This window comes from Melospiza melodia, chromosome 9 (genome assembly GCF_035770615.1).
Source record: "Melospiza melodia melodia isolate bMelMel2 chromosome 9, bMelMel2.pri, whole genome shotgun sequence".
In the NCBI taxonomy this organism is placed as follows: Eukaryota; Metazoa; Chordata; class Aves; order Passeriformes; family Passerellidae; genus Melospiza; species Melospiza melodia.
In genome coordinates, this window is record NC_086202.1 from 4,226,038 (window position 1) to 4,242,500 (window position 16,463).

General features: G+C 44.7%; 2 protein-coding genes across 2 annotated transcripts in view; both read right to left on the reverse strand.

Annotated features, from left to right (window-relative positions):
• Window positions 1–673: 673 nt before the first annotated feature.
• On the reverse strand, window positions 674–13,136 carry BUB3 (BUB3 mitotic checkpoint protein). Its single transcript, XM_063163038.1, has 9 exons — window positions 13,097–13,136; window positions 12,800–12,917; window positions 10,508–10,702; window positions 9,936–10,005; window positions 8,829–8,980; window positions 5,629–5,787; window positions 4,145–4,322; window positions 3,019–3,235; window positions 674–1,010 (listed from the first exon to the last, which is right to left on the reverse strand). Exons 2-9 carry the CDS (start codon window positions 12,806–12,808, stop codon window positions 1,001–1,003), a joined length of 990 nt encoding a protein of 329 aa, XP_063019108.1. The 5' UTR covers window positions 12,809–12,917; window positions 13,097–13,136; the 3' UTR covers window positions 674–1,000.
• A 1,275-nt stretch (window positions 13,137–14,411) lies between these two features.
• The window catches only part of HMX2 (H6 family homeobox 2), a 6,204-nt gene continuing 4,152 nt past the window's right edge, over window positions 14,412–16,463 (reverse strand). The window contains exons 2-3 of the mRNA XM_063162811.1: window positions 15,644–15,924; window positions 14,412–14,959 (exon numbers count right to left, since the gene is read on the reverse strand). Of these exons, the coding sequence (XP_063018881.1) occupies window positions 14,412–14,959; window positions 15,644–15,923 (828 nt within the window). The 5' untranslated portion in view covers window position 15,924. The remainder of the gene's footprint in view (window positions 14,960–15,643; window positions 15,925–16,463) is intronic.

The window sequence follows — 16,463 nt, forward strand, 5'->3', positions numbered from 1 at the left end:
ACACTGTGGTGAGGGCATTATTCATATTTAACTCAGGAAGATCTTCATTTTTTCCAAACCTAGCAGAACCAGTTTCTATTACCAAAGAATTCACATCCAGCTCGAGACAAACTACAAAATATTCCATATACAACTCATTTAGCATGTCCACCTGGTAACAGCTCCAGTTTGTCACATCTCTGCACACACTGAGCTGTCTCCTCTCCATCACCACCCTCTCTGCAATGATCTGGCACCATCCCTGGTGTCAGCAAGTTTGTTTTCCTACAGGTAATAAAGTGCTCCCACTGGCTACACTGGCACTGATAGAAGAGAAGTTGTTGGAAGCAAAGAATGAATCCAATCTCCAATCCAAAATACCCACAGCTGAATCACCTTCCTCAAGCCTCAGCTTTTCTGTCCCTCCTTACTATTCACTGTAAAATTAATATTTAAGTAGTAACATCTGATACAAATTACCAGTGTGAGTCTGCACTGCAGAGTTAAGTGAGACAGCTTTTAGTGGTAATACTCAAACAAAAAAACTTTTTATTTCTTGGTTCATCTCACTGGAAAAAGATTAAAGATTCAGAAATTTTTCCATCAGGAAGATCTAGAACTCAATAACTCCTACAATTTAAGGGTTTGGTCTCAACACTTGTTTCAAAATCAGTAAAGGCTGCTACACAAAGTATTTATTTTCAAAAAATCTATAGATATTTATTGAACAAATAAGAAAGCAGTGGAAGTTTTCATAATCAGATACTACAAAATATCTAAATTTTTAAAAGGTTATCTACAGGATTGAAATAATTCAGCTCCAGACAGCAGATAAAGAAAATAGTTTCACTAACATTTTAAGCAGGCAAGGAATGACAGATTTAGACAAACTACAATAAACAAACAAACAAACATTTCTTAATTAAAAACAAGAGGAATACAAAGATTGTTCACTTGTTTTAGTGGAGCCTTGTTAGGAGCAGGTGAGCATTTCTTGTAGAGAAGGAGCAGCAGCAGTAGTCTAAGTGGACCTGCAATAAATAAACAAACTCCATTTTAGGAAGAATATTTAGAGCAATCATTAGCAGGTAGAATATTCACCATCCTAGGAAAGCAGAAAGTCAGCTTTGACTTGTACAAAACACAGAATATAAGAGTTTAATGATGAGAAAAGTGATCTTTATATAATATGGCACCATCTTGATGCACTAAGAATGCATTGTGCAGAAACACTGTGACTCAAATTAACATGCAAAGAGATCCCTATGAAACTGCCATTAGTCTTCTGCCCTAAGTAACTTATTTTTAGAATAAACCAGAGATGACTCACACTACTGAACCACTAAAATATACCCATCATTCTTAGTGCCCTAAGGTTGGCACAAGCAACTTGTAAATGTCAGAAAAGCATATAAACCTCGTTAATGTTTGCAGAAATTCATTTAAAGATAGAAACAGGTCCAAAAAGATGCCTGTCTAAATGCATTGCAATTACGTTACAATTATTTTCCAAATCCACAGATATGCTCTGTCTTTTCTCAGCTCATTACTGACTCAAACAATTTGCCCTTCTGGGATCAATTGTTTGCTAATAAATAATTGTTTACAGTCACAAAATGATATTAAGGAGTATTCTTATTAGTTTTCCTTCTACAGCCTAATAAGATTCCAAACTAGCTGATTCCCAAGAGTCTAACCTTAACCTTGCTGTGTTTAACAGCCCAGGAAATGATGAACCATCTGTTTCAGAAAATAATGGAGGGCCAAGAGGAAATATTGTTTAATTGTAGATTAACCTCCTTGTACAGCAGAATGAAGCAGCTACAGAATTAGCAACTCTAACTAGCAATGAATAAAAAGAAAAAACCCTGAAAGTAGTTCTTACTATTAGAAAACCAACAGCAGCAAGTATTCTTTTATCAGCTTTGAAAAACACAACAAAACAAACCAACCCATAAATGTATGTAACAAATACAATTTGATTTTTTAAAAAAATTAATTATCATATTTGGATTTTTCCACTTGAGGAACTCTCAGAAATAAATACTAAAATAGTTCTGGCTTTACTTTTCTAGGAGTATCAAAATTACTTTAAAACAAGCATCTCCAAGTGAGAGATGTGGAAGTTATACAGTAATAAATACCTTATCATTTTAGGTATGAAACTGCTGCTACAAAGCAACAGACAAGTCATTTAAGGGAGTGGAGGGAAAGATCTTGAGGTTTTAAACCCAAGAAATTTGATCATTTATGAATCTGTTTTCACAGCCACTTTTAATAATGGAGACAACCTGATAAGGTGTAAGACAGACTGAGTACTAGAAGAGCAAAACCCTAGCAGTGATAAGGCACATGAATTTGAAAATAAAGCCAACTGCTCCTGTGCCTCCATCATTAAGGGCAGCACAATTCTGCAGTGGGATGGCAATTTTTCTATGTAACATTGATGCCAAAGCAAGCTGAACAGGAATTTTTACCTCCATCAATCAGCTTGCCTCGTTTTGACAGCAACAACGACAGAGAAGTGTGTTATCAAAGGGCTGCAGCAAACTCCAACACACAGGAACTGAGAGAGCTTTCCCTTGATTTCACACAACCCTCCTAGAAGAGAATCTAAATTCACTGCTCACTCTGACAGCTGGGTGCATACTCAGCGTGACAGATTGCATTCATTCCAAGTTTTAAATATCCAAACACGGTAACATTTACTCCAATAAATTATTCTTGAATTCTTCACTCAATTCCTGAAGCAATGAGCTCGCAATAACTCTACAGCTTCATATAATAGCACCTATTGAAAGAGGATAAGAGTTTGACATTCTTCTCCCACCAAACAACCGGGCACAATTTTATCCATCAGCCGTCTATCAACCTACGGATATTGAAAGCTTGGGTGAAGGAGATAACATCAAACCCAGCCCTACTGTCAAGCTGCGCTATCTCCTACCATCAATAATACTATTCATGAATTTAGGAAAATTAATAACTCTTGGGCTGGAGGCTGGGAGAGCCTCAAGTGCAGGTGAAGCAGGCACTCACTTGGGCTTTGTCTCGGCGTCGGTGACCTGGCGGATGTAGATGCCGTCCTCGGGGTGCTCGATGTCGTCCATCTCGTACATGTAGGAGGAGGCGATGGCCAGCGTGGTGCCGTCGTTGCTGAAGGCCAGCGAGGCGATGCTCGTGGGGTAGCGGTGGAACTGGCACAGCCTCTTCTTGTTGAAGGGGTCCCAGATGTTCACAAAGCCGTCGGAGCCGCCTGCGAGGCAGGGTTCCAGAGAGAAGTTGTAATTGAGGGAAAGAATAAAACTGAAGAGGGAAAAAAAGGCAACTACTCGTAATGACTTTGTGCTCTGTGCCGAATGAATCAACCCTGTGTTTTTCCTGACAATGAGCATTTCCCAAACTCCCTGTTAAAGCAGTTAACTGCAGAACAGACTGCAATACAGTTTTATCTCACAGCACTCTAAATTCTAAGGCAGTGGTAAGGCAGAAAAACATTTCCTAAGAGAGATTCTCACTGCATCGTAGTTTTAAGCTGACAGTGAGACTTGTGATTACATCTGAAGCAGACAGTGAGAATTGTAATTACATCTGCATGGCACAGACATATTTTATGAAAAATCCTTTCATTAGGATCTTTTCCCCTGAGAAGCTTCAGCTTCTCCATGTTTTGCTGTTTTGGAATGTGATTTGGAGAATTGTTTACCCAGCATGTGAAACTGTTTTTACTTGATGACCAATGACAGCCACCTGTGTCGAGGCTGTGAGCAGTCACAAGATTCCATTCCATTCTTTTCTATTCCGTGCCAGCCTTCTGATGAAATTATTTCTTCTATTCTTTTATCATTTTCTTTTAATATAATATATATCATAAAATAATAAATCAGCTTTCTGAAATATGGAGTCAAGATTTTCATCTCTTCTCTCATCCTGGGACTCCTGCAAACACCACCACACCCGCAGGTCCAAATACAAGCTTGTGTTTGGGGAAAAAAAAATATTAAGAGTTAAGAACTCTCACTGCATCAAATAATTTTAAAACCTTGCTTATGGCATGAATACAATTTAGATGCTTAAAAAGTCAGGGCATATGAAGTAAAGGCTGATCTGTTTAGAGCAAAACTAAAGGAACTGGGACAAGTGTTACAATTAATTGAGTATTTACCTGTAGCAAACGTGTTGTGGACATTATGGAAAGAAATGGCATTCACTGGATAAATCTGCTCGATGTTATTCTCCTTCAAACGGTGACATTTGAATGCATATTTCTTCTTCTGGATTTCTGGGCTTGGATCCAAATATTCCACAGCTACACGACCTTCAATAGAGCTTAAAACATAACCCTAAAAGGAAAAAAGAAAAAAAATTGGAGCTACATGTTTTAGAAGTTTACAACTGGAGAAAAGACTGCAACACAATTTTATTTCATAGCCTAGTTCTAGGAAAGTGGTAAGGCTTGGAAAAAAGCTTTCTAAGAGAGATTCTCATTGCATTGTAGTTTAAAGCTGACAATGAGACTTGTAATTACTTCTGCAGGTTGAAAAACAAGCTTGTCTTTGGGGAAAAAAAATTTCAAGAGATAAGAACACCTTGCATTTGCTCACCTATCCCCCAAGGCCTAAATATCTGAAATATGAGAGATACTCACAGGACGATTTAGTTCCAGAATTACATTACATTAAAATTAGTTCAGAGCTTTATACTAACAACTAAACACTCAAGCTGAAATAGTATTTTCAGTGAAACTTGATTACAAGTTGTGTTCACTTATCCAGTTAATTACAGTCCTGACTTGGAGCAACCTGAGATGCTTTTATTATCACTTTTGAGTTAAGTCCATAATAGATCTTTTCAGAAATAGGATTGCAATGATATCTAGCTATAACAGGGCTCTTTAAAATCCATCATACAATACAATCTGGAAGATCAGCTTGTTTTACTATAACTAGAACTGAAAATGGACAAAGCATTCATGCCAGTTCAAGAACAAGTAACTAGGTCTTGCAATTCCTGTACTATCACTCTGTACAAGGGAAAATTCCCCTACAAATTAGTTTGGCAGAGAAAGCCAATCTTCTTGCTTTCCTTGAAAAAAGAAATACCACAGACACACCACGTTAACTCGCACAGAACAGCTGCAGGAGCACCTGAATTGCACAATTCCCCCTGGATAATGGATCCAGGGTTCTGCAGTGCATGCCACAGTCTCAGAGAAGAAAAAAAGAAAAATATATAAATGACATTTATGCAGTTTTAATCCTGCCTCTGTTCACAGACTGTTCAAAAACCCAGGGTTACAATGCATAAAAGGTGCTTAGGAACCACCAATTCTGGCTTTCTCTCTTCTACTGTAACTCGGGAGGGGAAGGATTTTTTTTTTAAATTACATGTCAGCATTGTGATTCATTAAACAGGTTATTTCTAAAAAGAAGACAAATCTTGAGGAACAAAACAACAACATAATATGCTGGTAAATCACTGGCAAACATTGCTAAGCTGCATTAAAAGAATTAATGTTCCCCAGGAAGCCTCCCCCCTCCCAGAGTTTGATTACAAAACACACCCCCATAGAAAAATGAACTTGAAAATAAACCCCCATTTTCCTGAAGAATATTGAGCAGAAATGTGAGTGTGCCACTGCTGCCATACCTGTTTGTTGGGGAACGCTCTGATGCAGCGGGTCTGGTACTTCAGGCTGGATTCCCTTCGCTGCTGAACGTATCCCATGTTCCTCAAATCCCACACCAGCACCCTCCGGCCTGCTGTCCCCACAATCAGCCTGTCCCCAGACACAGAGAGGGTGTAGACCTTCCAAAAGAATATTTACAGTATTTAACACTGATATCAGCCTGGAAACACCCCTGCTCTTTGGACAGAATAAGCTGTCAGCAATGAGCACTGACACCACTGGTGACATCTCCCATGGAATGCTCAGCAAAGAATTCCCTTCAGCTTTCATTTAGAACCCAAATTTGGGACAAGAACATGTATGTTAATGTAATTATATATTGAGAAAACTCAGGTGTGGTAAAAACATTTGTGATTTTGTTAACTATATTTAAGCTGATCTATATATACAAGAAGTTTTGAATTCACTTTTTTCCTGGTAAAAAATGGGAGAGTGTCACTGGCTCCTTTAAAACAGGATTACTGACCTGGTGATTTGAGCACAGCCCAAAAATCAAACAAAGAATATTTACAGTATTTAACACTGATATCAGCCTGGAAACCCCCCTGCTCTTTGGACAGAATAAGCTGTCAGCAATGAGCACTGACACCACTGGTGACATCTCCCATGGAATGCTCAGCAAAGAATTCCCTTCAGCTTTCACTTAGAACCCAAATTTGGGACAAGCAGCAGGAATGTGCAGCTGGTTAGTGAGAACACCCTGGTACAGCATTCAAAAGCTCAGGCATTAAATTTACCAAAATTAATGGCAAAAGAAAAACCCATACAAAGGAACAGGAGGGCAAGTGATGGATATTGGAATTAATCTTGGCTTGGTTTTGCATTCCCACTGTCAGTTCATGATCCTGCAGTTTAGTCCTACAAAACCACATGACACATTTTCTTCTGTTTTCCTCCACCTGGTAACCAAGTATTTTTCTTTATAAACTGAATATTTTGAGATGAGCTTAATAAAATAAATTGCCAAGAGATCATTAACATTACTTTGTTTACTTTAACAAAATGAAGTGAATTTGAAGAGAGCAATATGCTTGACATATTAAAAAAATAAGATAATGGCTTGGAATGTTAACTCTACCCCAAAACTTGGCTCAGTGGGAAATTTTGGCTTATCAGATTTCATATGAAAATATTTAGTGCATGAATTGTTGTTTCCAGCTATTGCTTGGGGTGCAGTTCATCTGTAATGTGTAAAAAAAAAACAAAACCAGCAAAACAAAAATACAAGAAAAAGGGAAGAGGTTTAGTCAAAAAAAGCCTGTGCCACAGAATGAATTCCAAGTTGTTGATACATAAGCAGATGGAATCCAGCTACCAAGAGCTGCTTTACAAGAGCAAACAAGAATGAGCTTTTCCCAGTGATCAAATGCAGCCAAACACACAGCAAACAGACCCTGGGTACTCCTCAGATCAGGAATTAAAAGTGTAAGAGACCTGCTGTCCTGCCAGAGGGAATCAGCTTGCTTTTGGCACGTGCTTGGATGATTTTATTTAGTTTCACTTTGTGGTTCTCTGATGAAGCCCAAAGCTGCTTGGTTCTGCTAAGACTGCACTGAAACATCACACTCAACAAATTTTCTCCTCATTTGCTACAAATACATTTTGAAAAAGTTAATTTCTAATAAAAAGCTAAGCAGACAGGTGTGCATGTATACATAAAGATAAAAAAAGCTTTCTTTAACCAATCCTCATCCACCCAGCATGATTTCTTCTCTAAAATGTGATTACAGAACTGTTAAGACTGAGATTTTAAGATGGGAAAAGTCTTAAATATTCACATAGCAGCTGTCCAAAATTTCTGATGATCCCAATTACTCCTAAAAAGGGTAAGAAAACTGGGAGCCAACAGTAGTTACACATTTTAACAAGACAGTTTTTTGTTATTGATGTAAAAATCAGTCCAGAAATATTCATAAACACTATATAAAATATGTTTGTGTACATATAGGGAAACAAAGGCATAAAGAACATCAAATATCTTAAATCTTCTTCACAAACTGATGTCACACCTGTACAGTGAGTGTTCTTTCTCCAGCACACAGCCATAAATCAATTGAAACCGTTGTCATGCAGTGGAGTAGGTGTACACATTCATCAAAGGCAGCATTAAAAAAATGACATAATGAACCTTGCTGAACCAATGAGCAGCTTGATTCACTGGGCCTGTCCATTATAGGGTATTCTGTCAGCAATTTATCACAGTTCTTTACATGCTACATACATCTATAAATCAAAACTAGAAATAATGCAATTACTTTATTCTGCACAAAGGTCTGGCCAGGAGTAGATCCAGCTCTGCTGGAACAAAAGTAAGAGCTATTTAGGGGCAAAGGGAAGGTAATGATGGCTCATAATTAGGACTTGACAATAGGATGTCACAGAGCTAAATGAAATTTTTAAAAGGTACAGGCAAAAAAAAAAAAAATCATATGTAAAATTATCCAGCAAGCCAGCCTGTGTTTAGGAGTCTCTGCAGAAAAAAACAGGAATTTCTGTCAATTCTTTCTGTAAGCAGCATGAGAAGTTAACACATCATGTGGCCATTAGAAAAAAAGCTGAAAACATCATCCCATTTTACCTTATTTCTCTGAGTCTCCCATTAGCACGGAGGATTTCAGCTTTAGGAGAATATCCAAATTTACTAGGCATTAATACAAAACAGGCAAATTACAAACCAAGCAATTCTGTTCAATTTTTTGAACACAAGTAAAAACCAAAAATATTATTTCAGGCAACAAAAAAGATCTCCTACATAGATATTTCTCTGTGCACATTCCAAAACAATCACACCTTAGGACTGCCAAGGTCTGATATACCTAAAATCTTAACATTTAAGGAAATAAAATGTGCATTTTACAATTAAACCAAGATGCTTGGCTTTCCTTCAAATTTATTTGAAATTTAAAGAAAGTGGTCCAGCACAAGCACCAAGAATGGAGGAACACTGAGGAAAGCTCAAAGGGCTCACCAAAAATAGCAATACATTGAGTACCAATCATGTAAAATGCTACACTTCCACCCAGTTTAAAAAACATTAAATATAACTTCACAAATTCAGCTCACAGCTTCACAGCTTCAGCCCAAGGCAGTGTCCTTGTGGTGTTCCAGGCCCAGGATGAATTATTATCCCATTATTCAGCACCTGGGGTGCTCCACTCACCTTTTCAGGCTGGGAGAAGGTTCCTGCATTGCAGGGAGTTCTGGGATCCCAGAGTTTGACAGTTTGGTCCCAGCTGCCAGTCACCATGACATTCACTTCTGGGCAATACTCCACACACCTGATAGGAGCATCGTGGGCACCAACAAGGTTTTCTGTAAGAAAACACAAAATTTTGCAAAAGAACACCACTGCAGCACAAAGCATTTTCTGACACTCTACAGGTGCACTTCTATGCCAGAAGTCCCTGTAAGGATAGTTCAGCCTTCAGAAGCATAACTTTTGCAAAGATCAGCACTGTTACATTTAAATTTATGAGCTTGAGCTTAGGATTAAAGAATTTAAGAGAGATCTTTAAAGGCATAAAGCACCCACTGGTATCACACTGACAAACACACTAACACATAAAGCAACTTAAGCTTGTGTGCATCAATAATATGACAAGAGAAAGCAATGAGAACCTTAATGAAAATATTAAAATACTTGTAGGAAGTCAGCTATGGCAGAATTATTTGAGCTTTTTGGTACCATTACTGCACACACTGATTTGCCAAGCCCTGGCTATTGGCAGGTGCTGGTGACTGGCTGAAATTTGCTTTTCTCTTTAACACTAAAAACACACAAAAAGGTGAGACAAACCAATTCCATATTCTGCACCAGCAAGGCACTGGAACTGTTAATTTCAAGCAATGTTTTCTTATAAAAAATCTATAGCACAAGGCCATGACTGACAAAGCAAAAGCTCCATATATCCTCTGCCATAAAAGATCATTCTAAATACATCCAAACTACAAATCTCTGAAAAACAAAATGTTCAGCTTTAGTTCAGCTTGGCTACTTCCCCCTAACTGAGCCACTGCAGCCTGTGGCAGGGCAGGATTATCATCAGAAAACCAATTCAATGCACCCTGCAAGCAGCCACCAAACCTTCTGGCAATGCCAAATTCTTCCAGGTTTTTAGGTGGTCCTTATTAGGGTCACTGGTTATTCTGCAGATACTTCAATATCCCCCAGCTATAGAGCCTGAATGAAGAATGCTCTGTGCATGTAAGTACATAAACCTGAAGCTCAGCCCAGCTGCTGACAGCACTCACAGTTCAATCTGCTCACCTTGGTCCGTGTTTAAGTCGTGCATTTTCAGTTGCTGATCCAGCCCCCCACTCCAGGCATGGGTAGGATCCTATAAAACATAAAATTTACTTTATTAAGTTTCCATGGCTGCTCTGCATCCAGCATCCTGAACTCATAACACAGGACTTGCTTTCAGGAGTTTTGGGAAGACAGGAATTCAGACACAAATGTTAAAGTCTGATGTAAACAGATTTAAACAGACAGAAGCTTTACAAAATGTTTAAGTGCTTTGAGCAATATGAATTTTTTAGTTTAGAAGTAAAACAAAAATAAATTTTAAAAAGGCAGATTCAGGCTGGACCAAATAATTTCCATTTCTTCATATTTTAAATGACTGCCAACCTAAGTCCCATCTAGGTGCAGGATAATGCTAAAACTGATTTAGAAGGGAGACACCATTTGAGAACCTGAGTGTTGATCCACAGCACAGCAGCAGCCACATGACAAACCATTCAGTGAAAAAAATCACTGGTAGGCCTCTCTTTAATTTCAGGGACTGACAATTGCTCCTATTTTGTAAAATAATAATTAAAAAAGCCCTCCACACTTACATAAAAAGCACAGTCCAGGACAGCTCCTGAATGCTGATACTTGAGTCTCATGGTGTTGGCAGGGACATCATAGAGCCGCACAGTCGTGTCCCAGGATGAAACCAGCAGGAACTGAGAAGTGTTTGGACTAAACTTCACTGATGAAATCCCATCATCTGGAGTTTGGTTGAGCTTGAACTCGTTTGATCCTGTCATCTGCAGACAATAAGGCACAGATGCAAATTTAGTGACTGCAACAACACAGGCCTAGCAAGGGAACAAGACTGAGCCCTCTGAAAGGCAGCTTAAAACTTCACTGGATTTTACACAGAACAGCTTCAGAACACCCAAATGTCTCCAAACTCTAAAATTCAAGATGCCAATCCCTGTCCAAAACCTCAATAAGTGCTTTTCTCTACAGAGAGCATTTAAATATCAAATGCAACATGTATAAACAACACAAAAATATTATGATCATTATTATAACCTATAAGCTGAGCTATTGTTACTTACAAAAGTATTTCCCTCACTCTGCTGAGTGTGGTAGCTGTGATTTTTGAAGTATTTATAAGTTACTGTGAACATCAAGAAGTCACTTTTAAAAATATGTATTAGGAGAAAGGAATTGGGATTTGAAAACTCCAAAAAGTGTTGGTTTGCTCCTGGATTGGTGTGACTGCCACACACTCCCAAGAATTTCAACTGGATCATCTTTTATGTAACTCTGGGCACTGTGCAACTTTCAGACCTTTAGGCTTCCAAGATGCTGTGAAATATGTGCAACAAAAAGCTTGAAGATTGTTTTTCCCCCTCTCTTAGAATCCAAAGAGCAGGTAAAGAAAGGAAAGTTTTGTTTTGTGAAGTTCTGAAATGTGGAGTGACCACAGAACAGGGATGTGACCAGGAAAAAACATCAACAATTCAATCAAAAGGTAAATGCAGCGCTCCCAATCCAGGACCAGTTTGTTGAAAACTTCCAAGGACAGCAGAAGTTATGAACTGCAAATTTCACCAGGAAAAGAGCTCAGGCCTTACAAACACTCTGGAAGAAGAAAGTGCTGGTTACACATCCACAAAACAACCACCAAAACAACCACAGCCTCTTCTCAAGGTTTCTCAAGGTCTCCACAGCACATTTACCTTCTGCTAAAGGGGCAGAGCAGTGGACTAGCTCAGATTTTCTGTAACTCTGTTGCAGAATTTGTATGCACAACTGCCAAGGTAAGAGAATAAATCAGGAATAAATCATCTCTGAGAATAAACTGGGAGATAAGAAGCAGACAGGGCAAGGTACAAATTTAGGGCACAGTGGTTCCAGGTCAGTGCTTGTCAGCAGCTAAACAACATCAGGTTGTGTAATAAAGTGAGGAACAAACATTCCTGCACTGGAGAGATTTCCTGAGTGGGAGCTTTGCTAAGACACCCTTCAAAAAACACAAAAAACAACCACTGTGTCAACATAAAGTGCTATTTCTGCTATTAAAGCATGAAGTTGAGGGGAAAAAACCCTTTTAATAATAGAGAAGCTTCTTTCTCAGCCCCTTTTTCAGCCCTGCTTTGGGAACACTTGGGGAAAGAGAGGCTTGAGGTTGTGCCACACATCTTTCCATGGGAATGTTACTTGGAATTCAGCAGCACCTGCTGAGGGTGTTTCAGATGCAGGTCCAGAGACACAAAACCTAAAGGAATTCAGAACAACTGAGGCAATTAAGTTGGACAAGCTTATTACTGTGCCAGAAAGCTCAAATAACAAAACATGAGATTTGAGGTACAAGTTCCTGTATTATTTGAGGCCTGGTACAAATTACTAACCAGCCCAAAAGCAACTCCAGGAGGCAAAGCTACTCACACATGAAACCTGGAAGGATGTCCCAAAGATATTTTTAACAGTGTTCATAATATCAGAATTTAAGTATATCCTGCCTCTTACACATGGTAAAAAAAAAAAAAAAAAAAAAAGACCCACACTTTCATAAAAACACAACCAGGATTCCAAACCACAGCGCTGTGCCCGTGTCAAACAATAAAGTCCTGGTGAAATGTTGAGGAAAAAAAACTTTTAAATATTACAGAGAAAGCACATGCTGCTAAAATGGCGATTCTGAGTTAACCACGGGGTTCAGTTTGGCAAAAAAAAAAAATGGGAAAAAAAATTTATAGTGAGCAAGCAAGAAACCTGTGCTTTTATAGCTCCTCTTGGCACAGGTGTCACCCAGGTGGACGGAGGAGACGGAACAAAGCAGAATGCTCCGCTGAGAGCCTCGGGAATCCCCTCCCGCGCTTTTATTCACAAAACACGAAACTCAAAAGTACCGTTTTCATGCTGAACGAGCTCCTCCCGCTGCTCCACGGGCCGCCAAGGAAAAGCTTTCAGAGTCCGGGCAGCGCCGAGGCCTCGGTCCCTGTGAGGAGCGCCGGGGTGAGGAAAACGCTGCGGGGAAGGAAGAGAGTGAGGGAAAGGCCTGGCAGCCAGGCACGGAGGGCGCCGCACCGGGAACGAACACGCGGCCGGGAGGGAGGGTTCGGCTGTGCCCAGGGTCCCGGATCCCCGACCCCAAACCCTCAACCCGAACCCCGGTCCCGAATTCCCGGCCCCGGTCCCGGCCTCACCTCAGCCGCCACCGCCGCCGCCCGCGCGCGCGCACTGCCGCCCGCCCCCCGCGATTGGCCGGTTCGAACGCGCGTGGCGCTGCGTGCCCGACGTGCGCCGCGAGCCCGCCGCGGGGCATGCCGGGAGCTGTAGTTCGCCGCTGCCGGGGCAGTGGCACCGTGAGGGGAGCTCTGCCTTCTCCCCGTCCCGGCCCGGCTGATAACGGAGGGGACCGGGAGATACCTCCGGGGAAACAGCTCGGAAAGAGAGGCTGCTGCTGGGCTGCAGCGATGCGAAGGGATAAAACCCGAAATACGAGTTATTACCCCTAAAAATAGAGTCCGAAAGGCGGAGCGACAGAGCGGGGCTGTGTTCCCCGGCCCGGCTGCCGCTACCCCGGGGCTGCGGCTCAAACACCGGCTGTGGAGCGCGGGGAGAGCGTTCTCCTTCCCCGCACGGAAAAACGCCTTATTTATCCCTTCGGATATTTAATTTCTCTGGTTTTCGGGCGTTTGTTTTTCGCTGTCCTCGTTGCTGTCGCTGTTACAGCCCCGGCGCTCGGCACGGAGCCGGTGGCCGCAGTTTAATCGCCCCTATCCGCGGGATTTACGGGTCTGGGCTGACCCACCGAGGCCGTGTCCCGTGCGGAGCCGTCGAGGATGCCCAGTGCGAGTCCGGCCCGCGTAGAGCAGGGACCAGCCCCGGTAGCACCGAGCCCATCACCGCGGCTTCCACTGAAACACTCAAAAAACTGGAAAAAAAAGTCCCCGTTTAACGAAACTTTTCGGGGATTGCCCCTCATCTCCCAGCCGGGAGAAGAGCAGCGAGCCCCCGGTGCGGGCGGACGGTCGGGCCCGGCTGGGATTCCCTGCAGGAAACGAGATAAGGAGCAAAACGAAACGAGATAAGGAGCAAAAATTCCGTCAAAACAAACCCTCGGCGTTACGAGTCGTTTTGGCTCTCCCGTGCATCTCCCGGGCCATTCCCGGCCCGGCTTCAGGACACCCCCGTTCCCCCTCGGAAACACGCGACCGAGGTGGCAAATTTACAAACGAGGCTTAAAACGCTTTAATTTTTTTTTTCTTTCTTACTTTCTTTAAAAATATTTACAGATCTGAAATAACGCTTTTTTTTAATTAATTTTTTTTTCTTTTCAAGCGACAGGATGGCAGGAGGGGAGAGCGGGGGTGCCCCCGGCGCCCCGGGCTCTCCGTTTGCCCGTCCCTCCCATCAGTTTCGGGGCTGCGTCCCCTCCATGGGGGCGGCCCGAGAGCCCCGCACGGAGCCCCGGCCCCGCTCCCGCTGCGGGTCCCGACGGGGCGGGGGGCGCGGGGCTCAGTAGTCGATCTTGTTGTAGAGGTTGTAGAGCGGTAAGGCCGAGAGGTTGCTGCCGGGGTAGTAGAGAGGAGCGGGGAAGGCGATGGACCGGGGCACCGGCACTCGCAGGAGGGAATTGTCTCTGAACACCAGCGGCATCCCCACCAGAGTCTGCGCCGAGGCGTGGGCCATGTTGGCCGCCTCCAGCTCGGCCGAGAGCTGCCGTTTCCACTTGTTCCTGCGGTTCTGGAACCACGTCTTCACCTGGGTCTCGGTGAGCTGCAGGCTGGAGGCCAGGCAGGCCCGCTCCGAGCTGCTCAGGTAGCGCTTCATGTCGAAGGTGGACTCCAGCTGATAGACCTGCGAGCGGCTGAACACCGTGCGCGTCTTCTTCTTGGCGGCGCCGGCCTGCCGGTCCCCGCCTTCGCGCTGCCGCTCCCCGCAGGACGGCGAGGAGGGTCCCAGCGGCTTCTCCTTCTCGTCCTTACAGTCCTGCTGGGGGGGCGAGAGGAAGGGCCCCCGCTCCCCGCTGCCCGCCGCCGCCGCTCCGCTCCCCTTGGCGCTGCCTGCAACAGAGCGACAGCGCGGGGGTCGCACGGCGGCCGGCACCGGGACCCCCGACGGCCGAGACCCCCGGCCCGCAGGGAAAAAGCACCGGGGCGAGACCCCGGGCAGGCACCCGCCGCCTCTGCCCCCGGGGGAACACACAATCGGCACCGGGGGAAGCGATCCCCTTCTGGGTATCCCTGTGCCATGGATGGATGGATGGATGGATGGATGGATGGATGGATGGATGGATGGATGGATGGATGGACGGACGGACGGACAGGTGGGTGTGCGTGCCACAGTGAAAAGAGCTGAGTACCAATCTTCCTATCCGACACGAGCCGGCAAATTTTACTTTACAGCATGGCATTTCACAGACCGTTTATTCAGAAATAATGCTAAAAACTATAAATAAATAAGCGCCGTTCTTCCCCGTGCCCGAGCGCTGTAATCAGAATCTAAGAAAACGAGCGTTATCCATCGCGCCGCATCCCTCGGGGAAATCAACGCCGGATGAGATGGAAAAGATTTTTTTTAAAAAACACCCAATTTTTCCTGGAATCCCTTCCTCCCCGCTTCCCCCACGGACGGCGCAAACACTCTGTGCCCCGAGACGGTGCGGCGTGCTCCCGCCTCCCTCTTCCCGCCGGGGGCCGGACCCGCGGCCCTTCCCGTCCGCCCCGTCCCATCCGTGCGCTACTCACCGAGACAGGTGAAGCTGAGGGGGGGCTGGTGCTTGCGGCACGCCTCGGCGGGGCCCTGAGCCTCGGGGCAGAAGCAGCCGCGGTGCTTCCAGCTCTCCTCCGGCTCCTCGTCCTCCGAGGACAGGGACAGGGTCCGGGCGCGGGCGGGCCAGGCGGGCGCTCTGTCCGCGGCTTCCCGGGGGGGCTCGGCGCTGCCGCTGCCCAGGATGGACTGGATGGTGAAACTGGAGATGGGAGCAGCCGCCGGACAGCACTTGCTCGGCTCTTCTTTGCTGCTCATCCTGGGTTCATAAGAAAGCAGAGGAGGGAAGCCGTCGCTTTAGAGGGGCTGCGGGGGCGGGGGGTGCCCCGGCAGCCTGCGGGGAGCCGGCGGTGGGGGCAGTTTCGGGGGGCGCTGGGGGCGTGCGGCGGCCGGCTCTCCCCGCGCCGAGGCGGGCGGAATGCATGCTCCTTCCCCCGCGTCCCTATTGATCTGCGGGCGCCGGGCGGCGGGGCTTCATTTGCATGGAGGTGGCCTCCGCCGCGCCAATCACGGCGGCGGCGGACACGGAAAGTTTGGAAAGCCGCGGGCTCCGGGAATGGGGAGGCACGGGGGGGTGCACTGCAGCTGAAGGGGGGAACCCCCGGCGGGCACTCGCCGCTGTCCCCGGGGGCTAGGCTGACCCCGCGGCCCCGGAGGAGGGATGCTGGCCGCCCGCCATCCCTCCTGCCCTCCGCCTCGAGTGGGCGGCAGCGACGTGGGCTGAATGGCTCATGCCGCCCGGGGAGTGTCGGGATGAACGCCTTGTGCGTATCCGGGCATCTTTACCCTGCTCCTCAT

Coding starts and splice junctions, on each gene's coding strand:
- BUB3 (XM_063163038.1), bottom strand. Junction 5,788..8,828: donor CCTTCTCCCAGCCTGAAAAG/GTGAGTGGAGCA, acceptor TTCTTTTGGAAG/GTCTACACCCTCTCTGTGTC. Junction 4,323..5,628: donor GAGCGTTCCCCAACAAACAG/GTATGGCAGCAG, acceptor TTTTCCTTTTAG/GGTTATGTTTTAAGCTCTAT.